The sequence below is a fragment of the Emiliania huxleyi genome (genome assembly GCF_000372725.1).
Source record: "Emiliania huxleyi CCMP1516 chromosome Unknown EMIHUscaffold_201, whole genome shotgun sequence".
NCBI classification, from domain to species: Eukaryota; Haptophyta; order Isochrysidales; family Noelaerhabdaceae; genus Emiliania; species Emiliania huxleyi.
Window position 1 is genome coordinate 34,512 of NW_005200589.1, and position 11,764 is coordinate 46,275.

Consider the following 11,764-nt stretch of genomic DNA (forward strand, 5'->3'; position numbering starts at 1 on the left):
GAGTAAGAGAGAGAGGGGAAGAAGATGGAGACGAAAAAGGGAGAGGGGAGCGGGGAAACACAAACGGGAGGCGAAAGGGATAAAGGGAGGGAAAAGGAGGGAAAAATAGAAAAGGAAAGGAAAAAAGAAGAAAAAAAAAAGAAGAAAGAAAAAATAAAAAAAAAATTAGGGAAGGGTGGGGAGATATGGCGAGGTCCGTTGGGGAACGAGTGGGCTCAAGGGCTGCTGGGTCATGAGCCGGAGAGAACTAGCTGGGGGGGGGGGGGGGGCGCCCAACCTGCGGTGCGGCGAGGGTTAGGGTTAGGGTGAGGGTGCGGTGCGGCGAGGGTTAGGGTGAGGGTGAGGGTGCGGTGCGGCGAGGGTGAGGGTGAGGGTGAGGGTTTGGGCGAGGGTGCGGTAGGGGCGCCCAAACCTTGCCGTGCGGCGAGGTCCAGTTGGAGAGGGACCCCTCGCCGTCGCCCTCGATGTACTGCTTGATTGCGGTTGCGGCGCCGCCAGAGTCCGCCACAACCACGATCGGCGACCCCTTCTTTGCGGTCTCGAGGACGGTGGCCAGCGTGCCAGGCCCTCCCTGCACCACCAGCAGCACCATCGGCACCGACTTTCGCTCGAGGTAGAAGGACTCGAAGGCGACGCGCAGGTTGATCTCTGTCCCCCACGCCTTGGCCCAGGAGGAGTGGCGATTCAGCGGAGAGCTCAAGGGACTCACAGGCCGGTCTCCCTCCCGCCCCCACGCCTCCGAAGGAATGGCGATTAAGTGGAGAGCACACCCGCAGGCTGGTCTCTGTCGCTGCACGCCTTGACGCCGTGCTTGCCCGAGTCGACGAGCAAAAAGTGTCTAGGAAGTGTCTAGGAAGTGTCGCTGTACGCCTTGACGCCGTGCTTGCCCGAGTCGACGAGCAAAAAGTGCGTGTGGTGCGCGTTCAGCGGCGCGCCGTCCTTGGTCGCCTTGGTCGAGACCATGGTGGACGCTCCGCCGTAGACGCGCTCGAGCTTCTCCCTCTCGTTGATCGCCCCGAAGGGCGAGAAGCCTATCGTTCTCAACGCACCGCTCGTCGCTTGTCAGTTGATTCAGAACGGCGCGCCGAAGGGCGAGCAGCCGAGGATGGGCATTGAGACGCCGGAGGAGGAGAGGGAGGAGGCGACCAGCTTCATGACGCCGGTGTCCGTGCCGCCAGTGATCACCCACGCGTTAGCGGCGGAGGCGGCGGCGGTGAGGCCCTTGTCGAAGGCGCGCTGCAGGATCGGGTGCAGCTCAAAGTCGAGTGCGGAGCCGGTGACCGAGATGATGATCTCGGGCTTCTCGAGGCCCCAGAACTTTTCGACGAAGCGGGAGACTTGCTGCGGCGTGGAGGTGTCGGCGAGGACCTGCGGCGGGGGCCGGGAGGAGGGGGGGTGGGGAGTGGGGGTGCGGGAGGGGGGTGGGGGTGCGGGAGGAGGGCGGGGGGCGAGGCAGTCTCAGCCGGAGCGAGCGCTGTGTGTGTGCGCTGCGCACCAGAAACTTGGACTGCGTGTTGAGCTCCGGGAAGTTGACGTCGCCAAAGTCGGACGGGTCGCCGCCGGAGCGACAGAGGATGGCGGGGCCGAAGCAGCGCATCACCGCGTCCGCGTGCACGAACCGGTCCTGGATCAGCTGCGCCGCGCGCCTAAATGCCGGAGAGCGGTGCCGCGAGGTGAGCGGCCGGCGGCGGCGGCGGCGGCGGCGGCGGCGCGGCCGAGGCTGCTGCTGCCACTGGCGCGCGCTGCGCTGCGCGGGTGCTGCGTGGGGTCTCGGTGGCTGTGCTGGCTGCCCAGGGTCCTCTCTCCTCTGCCAGGCGGCGTCGGCTTGGTGCGTGCAGCTCACCTGTGGATCTCAGCCTCGGGCAAGCTCTTCGTGTTGGCGTAGGAGAGAGCGCCCGCCTTGCGCCGCGGCGTCTCCGCCAGCCGCGCGTACGGGCCCGCGCCAATGCGGTCGGTGGAACGCATATTCGCTCCGCCTCCCGATGCTCGCGCCGCCTTGTTCCAGCCTTTGTCGCACAAGTTGCGGTTTCTTTTTGAGAGCGCCTTCGTTGTTAATAGTACAAACCCAATGGTCCTCTGCGAGCGGTCCTTCGTTGCAGTCGCACACACGCACACGCCACGCCGCACCGCGCGCCCGCCCACCGCCCCGCCCAGGCGGGAAAGAGGTGGGGAGATGGGACAGCGAAGGAGGAGCACGAGCACGTATGGTTTCTTTTTGAGCTAGACTTCGTTGTTAATAGGAACAAGCGAAGGCACACACGACCTTCGTTGTAAATAGTACAAACCCAATGCTCCCTTTCTTTTTACGGCGGTGCGAATGGAGCCTACGAACCACCTCGGTCATAGTTACAACAAACAACCCGACGTGGACGCGTTCAACATTGGCACGGGCGGCAGGCGCTTTTCTGGCGATGTCAAGGTTGTCTGCCCCCTCACCAGCAGCGGTGTGTGAGAGAGAGTTCTCTCACTCTCTTCTTGGTGCACACACACAGTTGCCTCCTCCTCGACGCTCAACACTGGCCGCGAAAACTGCCACCAGGGCGTCGATTTGCGACCGGCGTCCTCTTCTGACGCCGCGGGCGGCAAGCCGGTCTGCTGACGCTGGATCGGCATGCGCCCTCGGCAACGTGAGCCAAGCCCCTGCGGAAGCTCACTCACGGAGCAAGCGCGATCGCCAATAAACTCTGAAACTCGCAAAAGCCGACCGACTCCAAAAAAGAAAGTGTCGAGCAAAAAGAATTCAACCAACACAACTCTCTCTCACAGCACACAGGTTCGACACAGGTACGCCACAGTACCAAAAGAGGCACAGTCGCGGGGGCGCCTACGCGACGGCGTCGAGGTAGGCGAAGGGGGGAGGGCGGCAATCGCCCTCACCCTCACGACGCCCACCCCGGCACTCCCCGTCAACCCACACCTCCCTCTCAAGCGCAATCGCCTTGCGCGCCGCCTCCGCTGCACGCTTGCCCGCCTTCTTCGCCCCGAGGGGCGTGGCCGCGGCAGCGAGGCGTCCTGCGGAGCAGGCTCGCCCCCTCCCTCAGCCGCATCAACCGCATCTCCTCGGCCTCCAACGCCTGGCCGCTAAGTCCGCTCCGCGCCAGAAAGGCCTCCTTCGCCTTGAACTCGAGCGCCCCCAAACGAGCCCCCTCGACCCGTATCTCGTCTCCAAGCTCCTCGAACCTCGAAAGCGGCGCCGGCTGAGCCGCGCGCACCGAGGCGCGCGCAAAGACTCGTTGTTCGAGGTCCGAAAACTCCTGCAGCGTCATCGTCGGAGCCTCTCCTCGGAGTGCGCGTTTCCGCTCCTCCCTAATCACCCTCTCGTCCTCCTCCTCCTCCTCCTCCTGTGCCGCCACGTATGGCGATCGACATCTTGCCAGCTGTGGCTTGCCCGTCTGCCGCTACCGCGCCTGCTCAGAGATACAGTCGCCCCTCCCGCCCACGCCGGCGACTGTCACAGCTGGTTCCTCCCGTCGCATCTTCTTTGTTCGAATGTTTTTCAATCCAATTTTCACGAAGCCCTCCCATGTAGCTTGCTAGCGTTCTTTGCGAATGTCTCGAAATGGCCAGCAGGCGCTGTCTGCTCGCGGCCTGTGCGGGCCGCTCGTCCTCCTCGCCCTTCTTTCGTCCTCCCGTCCCTCCCCTCCACCATGGCCTCCTCGGCACTTCTTTCTCCATCCGCCTCGCCCTGCCTTTTCGTATCGTGCCGTTCGCCTTCCATTCGGTGACCTCCATGGCTGTCCGCCCCCTTTTGGGTGGCGCTCTCGATACGGTTGCGTCAACCTCGACGTCGCTGTCGCCCTCCCCGTCCCCGTCGTCGCCCATGCCTCGGTTCGCGTCATTGGTAGCGTTACCGTTGCCCCCTCGTGCTCCGCCGTCGCCCTCTCTGCTCGGGCCGTTCGCGATTTCGCTCCTCCTGCGTGTCGCCCCTCCGTCTTCTCCCCTTCCTTCGTCGTCATCGTCGCTGTCGCGAAAGCCCTCCGGTCCCTCGATTCCCTCGCCTATCCCCTCCGCTGCGTCGTCCCAGTTTATTTCCTCATCCTCTGTGCGCGGTGTCGCTCCCTTCCCTTCTCCATCGTTGTTGCCTCCGTCGACTGCGGCGCTGCCTCTTCCCTCGCCTCCGTCCTCCTCGTCTCGCCTGCCATTGTCCCGTGTCTCCTCGTCCTCGCCATCGCCTTGGCCGCGCTTCCCTCCGGCGCTCGCCGCATCGTCGCTCCTGCAATCGCGCTTCCCGCGCCGGCCTCCGCTCTCTAGCTCGCGGTGGGTCGTTCTGAGTGCCTTCCCCATCGCTCTTGTCGTTCTGCCTCTCCCCGCTTCGAGGCGTCTCTCCGCCTCCCTCCTTTCCTTCTCCTCGGCCTCACGTTGTGTGTTAAAGAGAGCGCCTAGATGGCAAAATTTTCTTCGCCTCCGGCGGGGCCGCTCGCCGCGGGGCTAGAGAGTGACTTTTGTCGATGTCGGCTAGAAGTGCTGCACGTTTTTCAGAATTTCACCCCTCTCTTAAATTACGTGCATGATCATTGCGATTTGCGTGCTGCCCTCTCCGGTTCTGCTTCTGGTTCATTCACTCACTCACGCTGAGGGAAAAAAACGAAAAATCCTTCAGAGTCACACGAACACACACAGCCGGCTCGCTCATGCGCCGGTTTACTCACATACATGCACATGCATACATGTATCTCATGCGCCGGCCGGCGCCGGCGCCTCGACCTTCAAGGCCACCTTCTTGGGCAGCAGCTGGTTCGACAGGTCCTCTCCGTGGCCTAGGCAGCCGTCCCCGCCCCTGCCCGAGGTAAAGAGGGCACCGTCGCCGGTGAGGGCGAGGCTGTGGCTGCTTCCAGCCGAAACAGCGACGACGCGCTGGCCAGCAAAGGCCTCGACCTTCTTGGGCAGCTGCTGCTGCTGCCGGTCGCCGTGACCCAGTCGGCCATCGCCTCCAAGGCCCCAGCTCCAGACAGCGCCGTCGGCAGTGAGAGCGAGGCTGTGGAATGCTCCGGCCGACACAGCGACGACGCGCTGGCCAGCAAAGGCCTCGACCTTCTTCGGCAGGAGCCGGTTCTGCTCGTCGCCGTGGCCCAGCTTGCCAAAGTTTCCACCGCCCCAGCTCCAGACTCCTGTTCGTCGCCGTGGCCCAGCCGGCCTTCCCTTCCATCGGCGACAGGGACGCCCACTCCGAGCGCAGCAGCCGCGGCTGCAGCGCGCAGATGAGCCCTGCGCTGCCAATCGTCATGGCCGCCGAGACGGCGGTGGAGACCACAAACGGGTGCTCTGGGTCTGTTTTAAGAAATGAAAATGCTGATATCACCCGCCTTCTGCAACTTGACCTGCTCGCGGCAGCGCTTCGCCTCCTCCACCGCGGCCGCCTCCCTGACCACGTCTGGATCGCCAGCCACCAACGCGAGCACGGCCTTCGACAGCTTCGGTCGACCCTCCCCCCGCCGCACTCGCCCCAGCGCCCGTGCGGCACGAACCCTCGCGTTCTTCAGCCGCTCGTTGGCCGCCCTCACCGCCCTCTCCGCTAGCTTCTCCGCGGAGTCGCCCTCCTCATGATCCCCATCCGGCCCGTCCGCCCCGTCCACCTCCGCCTCCAGCGGCGGCGCCGTCGCGCGCACCGCCTCCAGCGCCTTCTGCTCCGCAGCGGCCTCCTCGCGCCGAGCGTGGATCACCGCCGCCCGCGCCTCCACCGCCTCGCGCTCCGGCGCGTCCGCCGGCAGCTCGGAGAAGTGCATCGCCGCAGCAGCGCCCGCCGCTGGCACGCGCTTCGCGCTCGGCGACGAGAGCGCGCACAGCAGCTGCGCCGGCTTCTCCGCACCGCGCCAATGCTGCCCCAGATCGCGCTGGGCCACTTACCTAAGGTGGAGGTATAGGACACCGCGCGCTACCTCGGTAAAGGTACGGGTGAGGTATGGGCGCCTCGCCGGACACACGCTCGCCCCCTCCCGACGGCCCCGCCCGACACGCTACTCACTCATAGCAGCATATGGCGTGTTCTGGAGAACACCGGCGCGCTGGAGGCAGCAGCGACATGTCGACGCCACCGAGCGGGTCGGCGGAGGGTGGGTCGGCGGCGTGGCCGGAGGTCGACGGGCTGTGGCCGAGCCCGAGGATGGCGCAGCCGAAGCGGCAGCATCGGAGCTCGATGGGTCCGGCGAGGTGGAGGGCGGTGCAGCCGAGGGGGCGGAGATGTTGCCGTGCTTCAGCATGTAGCGCGCGATGATCGCCTCCTCGGTGGGCCGCAAGCACAGGTATTTCCAGTTGTTGTGCACCTTGACGATCTGCCGCAGGTACACCGGACCCGTAGACTTCGCCTCCAGCGTGAACTTGCCAGCGCCTGAGAAGACGGACTCGACGTTGGCGGCCGCCACCTTCTTGCAGCCCACCTCGGCGATGTAGACCGCGTAGTGCAGAGGCAGCGAGAACTTGTTGTCGAGCCAGAGATTGTGCAGGTCGAATGGTTGTGTCCTTGTAGTACTCGGAGTCCTTACCCTACACAAACGAAAATACGAGTCGGTGGATGAGAGTTGAATTGGCAAGTGGATGAATGATTGGATTTAATCATGACCTGCGCGACAATCTTGTCGTTAATGGCCGTGAAGCTGTCGATCTCCCTCGCGACCATCTTGTCGATGGCCGAGGTCGCCTCGTCAGCCGTTCACACCGGCGGTCGCTCCGGCGGACGCGGCTGAGTGGCTGCGTGGCTGCGCGCGGGACGGGGCCGACGGAGGCGCCGCGGGCGCTGCCGTGGCAGCAGCGGGCGCTGCCTTGGCAGCAGCGGCGGCAAGTTGGCGGATGCCCTGCCGACGGAGCGAGCGCCTGTACTCTCCGCGGCGGATAGCGACAGCATCGCAGACCGGCCCTCCCTCAAACACGTTCGACAAACACGTGTACGACGCGTTCTGCTCCGCGCCGGTGAGCTGCGGGAAGTGCTTGCCCGGAACGTCCACCTTGACGGCCCTTGAGACTGTCAGCGGGCCCGGGTACTACTTGATCACGTCCATGCCCATGGACTGGAGCGTCGCGTTCTGCGTGGAGGAGGGCTTCTTGGGCGCCATGAGAGCTATGTCGTTGCGTTTCGCGCGACGGTGCACACCTTATTCGCGCGCACCGCCGGTGTGAACGTCTCGAGAGTACCCCAGGTGCCGGTGTGGACATGTGGTGGGTACCTCGGTATAAGGTGCGCTGAAGGTATAGCACTCACTCACACACCTAGGTAGCAGGTGTGGGCGCTGCGCGCCTACCGACATGTCGGTACAAGGTGTACACCTGCACCTTCCGTAGCGTGGGCGGCAACCTGGAAAGGCCGCCGACGTCCTCAGCCGAAGCCTTCGGCGAGCGCTCGACGACGGGCGCCTTTGGCACCAAAATGAAGCACCTGCTGAAAGGAAAGAAGCCCACCCGAGGCCTCCTGCTGGACACGGACGTGCACGCGGACAGGTTCTCTGTGGTCGAGGGGCCACCGGGGGCTGGCAAGACCACCGTCCTGCGGGAAATCCAAAACGGCAACTCGAGCTGACCAGTCGTCAACACCACGCGGGCGGCCACTGCCCCACCAAGGCGTGGCTGTGGGTGGCGCCCACTCGCGATCTGAAGGCGGAGACCGAGCAGAAGCTCAGCAAGGCGAGAAGGTCAAGCAGGCGGTACGCCTGCACGCACGAGTCGGCGGTGCGCGCCCTCGCCGAGTCACCCGCCGACTATGCCCACGAGGAGGCCATCGTCGTCGACGAGTGCTTCCTCGTGGGCATGCAACACATATGGCTCTACGCCCACCTCGCGCCCTGCGCCGCGATCCTCATGCTGGGGAACAGGTGGCAGGTACAGACAATCGAGCCGTGGCTTGTGCCCAGAGTCCTCGCTTGATCTCTCCTCGCTTGATCTCTCCGGTTGGCCGCCTCGAGGTCCTCGCGGAGGCGTTCGACCGCCCCTCGCAGTAAGACGAGCTCGGCTAGCCCTCCCACGTGCAGGCTCGGCTGAGTGATGCATAATACGGATACGTAATGCGTAGTACATAGCCCTCTCCGGCGGGCTTTCGGCGCTTGAGGGAAAGGATACGTAATGCGTAGCTCATACTGTAGCACTCCCAAGTGCAGGCGCCGCTGAGTGATGCATAATACGGATACGTAATGCATAGCTCATAGCGCCAATGCGACATTGGCAGCGCTGCACTGTTTGCTGAGACATAAGGCGAAAACATCGTACATATTGCATAAGAAACGCTATGGACTATGCATTCGCGCGACGTCTAACCCTGCCAATGCATAGGCAGGACACACGGGTGCATATAGGGCCGGACGGTACGTATACATAGCAGTACTGATAACGTCTCCTACATGTACGGCGGGCGGCGCGTCTGCGCCCAGGGGATCGCGCCTCCCACTGCGGCGGGGTTGAGCTTCCGCCTTGCCAGCGTCTCGTTCCAGGCCGCGCCGGCGTACGCGGACGTCGTCGATGCCGCCCGCGCTGCGGAAGGCGATGCTGAAGGAGAGAGGGGCAAGCCCCAGCTCCCGTTTCAGGGCGGGAGGAGGGCGCTCATGCGCGTTCATGCCACGCAACCCTTTGGGCAGATCGGTGGCGCTGCGGCAAAGAGAAGCGCGCGCTCTTCGCCCATCAACGGCTGGCTTCCCACCACACACCCGACCGGGCAGGGAATCTGAGGTGGACGTGGATCTTCCTTGTCGGAGTCACTATCGCATGTTCCAGGGGCCTCGTCGCAAGCCGCGCGCACAACGAGGTCATTCCACATGGGTGAGATGCGCTGCAGCGGGAGGAAGGAATCACGAAAGAGTCGGACCACCTCGAGCAGGAGGGTGCCCCGATCAGCGTCGCCCTGGGCCACGAGAAGGGAATCCCAGTGGAGGAAGTGATGCGTGATGAGCGCGTCCCGAATCGTGGGGTCTGCCTGAAAGTAGGCTCCCAAGTACCCTTGGCGGTGCTGCTCCTGCGCACACGGTTGGGAGAACCTCAACACAGTGTAGGAACGGCCGGAGAATGAAAGGCACACGCAGGCGCACCCAGTCCAGGACCACGAGTTGGCTGACGAAGCCGCCCTCGGCGCACAAGGCCACAAACGAGGCATTTGGCGTCAATGGCGAGGGCGTGACGCCCAGCGCCGCAGCGCGAGCAATCAGCTGGTCGTGTTCGATCGAGATGGCGCCACAGTAGGCATCGAGGCCAGGCGGGGACACAAACGAGTCTGTCTGCATGTTGTGCAAAGCTACGTTGACGAGATCATAACGGGCCCACGCAATCTTGTTGAGCCTACGATCGTCCACCGAGCCGAGGAGGCGATAGTAGCTCACCGGACCAAGCGTCATGTGCACCGCGAAGCAGCGGTGCATGACCTTGCGGAGAAAGGCGAGCGTCGACGAGTCAAATGGCGCATCGGACCTCAGCGCAAACGTCGCCGTGTAGGCCATGCGCAGGAACCGGAGGTTGATGGAAAACCATGGCAGCAGGTCTGGAAAGTCTTCCGGTTTTGGCCACAAGCCGTGGACGCCTTGAAAGAGGCTCAAGTCCTGCATTGAAAGCAGCGCCGTTTCAAGCTCATCCTCCAGCTCGCCAGCTGCCAGCTGCTGCGCGGCAAAAAAGTTGGGTCGTGCTGCGGCAGCGCCCGCAAGCAGGGAGAAGATTACACTTTGCTTCATGCGCGACAGCCTACGCACAAGCAGGTCGAGATCAGTGCCAGGGGCACGCGGCGTCTGTTTCGGGCTTGGGGTTGGAAGGGTCGAGCCTGAGAGAGTAGAGCTGCGCCTACGGGCAGCACGCCGCGGCGTGAGCGTCGCAACGACAACGTGATAGGCTGCCGACACCCTCGGTCGTCCACGGCGCTCGGACTGGAGCCGGGCGGCGACTCGCGAGCGAGCGAGCGGGCTTTGGCCGGCAGAAGGGCGGTCCGGCGCTGGCTCGTGCGGGACAAGGGTGGCGAATGGGCAGCAGCGGACGCGTCTCGCGGCTCCGCGATGGCAGTGGCCACCTGCGGGCGGGAGGGTGCAGGCGGTGTTAGGCTGAGGGGGGAACAGGCGAGCGAGGCGCATCGCTCGGCGGGAGCGGTGCGGGCACGGCGAGCCGCGAGCAATAGGCGTCGCGGGCGTCCAGGCGTGTAGCTTGCGGCGGCACCGGAGGTGCGATGCGGCGGGGCGAGCGCGAGAGGAACGGGGTTCTCTAAGGCTAGCCGTGGCCTTGGACGGGGGAAGAACACGAGGCGGTCGCCAAACCGCGCGCCGTGAAAAAGAAGGTAAGTTGGCAAGCTAAACTCCACACACACAAAGTGGCGGCGTGCCGTCCTCCCATCCCTCCCTTGGGTTGTCTGTTTTCTTTCTTTCTTTCTTTTACACACAAAGTGCCGTTCTCCCATCCCTCCCTTGGGTTGTGTGTTTTCTTTCTTTCTTTCTTTACACACAAAGTGGTGGGGCAAGACCCTCGCATCTCCACGCCCGGACATGGGCAGGAGCCCCACGGCATTCAAAGTGCAAGCACCGGCCCGGGCGTGTGTGTGTATCGCGCGCCTTGCGGGGGGGGCGCGGAAAAGAGGAACCTCTTAGCGCCATCGCCATGGTGCTGCAAGCAGCGCCGGGCGACGACGGCTTACCGCCTCCCGGTCCCCCTCGGCACACCTCCGCTGCTCAATGTTTGACGAGAGCGGCCGCACACTGCTCGGTACCCCCCCTGCACATCTAAAGTCATGGCCGACCCCCCCCCCCAGCAGAAGCGTTTTGTTGCTGGGGAGGTCGGGACCCCCCCCCCAGCAGGAGCGCTTTGCTGCGGGGGGGTCAGACCCCCCCCCCCAGCAGGAGCGCTCTGCCTGTGGGGGGTGCTGGCATCTCTGTACAGACAGCAGCTGTAAGTAGCATGCGTTCCAGTGGCGAGAATTTATGGTCGGCACCAAAATCAGTGGTCTCACCGGCGGGCCCTCCTACTGTCAGCCGGGCGGTGCGGGGCACCCCAGGGTGGAGGGTGGCGGGGCGGCGGCGAAGAGGCGGGGGAGAGCTGGGTCCGTGCGCTCTGCTGCTGGGGGGTCGGGACCCCCCCCCCCAGCAGGAGCGCTCTGCTGCTGGGGAGGTCGGGACCCCCCCCCCAGCAGCAGCGCTCTGCTGCTGGGGGGGTCAGACCCCCCCCCCCTAGCAGCAGCGATGACTTTAGATGTGCAGGGGGGGTACCGAGCAATGTGCGGCCGCTCCGACTCGAACCCGTGAAGCTTCCCCGTGCGCGGGTTACCCCGCACACGAGTCAGCCTGCCAGCCACGCATCCACGCAAGCGTGGTCCGCGCGCATGGCATACAGGCGTTCGCTAGACAGCGCAGAGGCTAGGCGACCGGGGAAGGACTAGCTCAAGGGCAACACAGCGTCACCAGCGGGTCCCGTGAGGACCTCTCCGTGAGGACCTGACTGATGAGGACCTCTCCTCCTGAGAGTGATGCCCTCCTGCTTCCGCAGGGGCGTATTGGCTTTTGTCGCCGTGAATCATGTCCTAGAGCAAAGCAGAGGTCCCCTCACGGGCAGGTCCTCCTAGAGGTCCTCACCAGGTAGAGAGGTCCTCACACGTGCACCCAGCCTCGCCGCGACTGGCCGGCCGGCATATCCACAGAGCCGGCGCGGGCGCCCGCTCAGGGCGCGCACAGAGTGAGGCACGCGCAGAGCACGGCCGTAAGGAAGGGCAGGCCTGCTCACCCCCTCCGAGGGGGTGAGCGAACGAGATGATTGTGTTGCAAGCGCACACACTCTAGAGGAGACATATAGCATCCATACCATAATCTTTGTTGTTTTGTATGATGGT

General features: G+C 64.4%; 2 protein-coding genes across 2 annotated transcripts in view; both read right to left on the reverse strand.

Annotated features, from left to right (window-relative positions):
• EMIHUDRAFT_468587 (hypothetical protein) overlaps positions 1-1,965 on the reverse strand; it is a gene marked incomplete at both ends in the record, with an annotated part of 7,382 nt that extends 5,417 nt beyond the window's left edge. Inside the window, 5 exons of the mRNA XM_005781431.1 lie at positions 413-661; positions 871-1,031; positions 1,101-1,368; positions 1,496-1,646; positions 1,844-1,965. Coding sequence (XP_005781488.1) covers positions 413-661; positions 871-1,031; positions 1,101-1,368; positions 1,496-1,646; positions 1,844-1,965 — 951 coding nt within the window. The remainder of the gene's footprint in view (positions 1-412; positions 662-870; positions 1,032-1,100; positions 1,369-1,495; positions 1,647-1,843) is intronic.
• Positions 1,966-2,924: 959 nt separating this feature from the next.
• EMIHUDRAFT_234119 (hypothetical protein) lies at positions 2,925-3,266 on the reverse strand (the record flags this gene model as incomplete). Its single annotated transcript, XM_005781432.1, has 1 exon — positions 2,925-3,266. The coding sequence occupies one exon, from the start codon at positions 3,264-3,266 to the stop codon at positions 2,925-2,927; it is 342 nt and encodes a 113-aa protein (XP_005781489.1).
• Between the last annotated feature and the right edge of the window lie 8,498 nt (positions 3,267-11,764).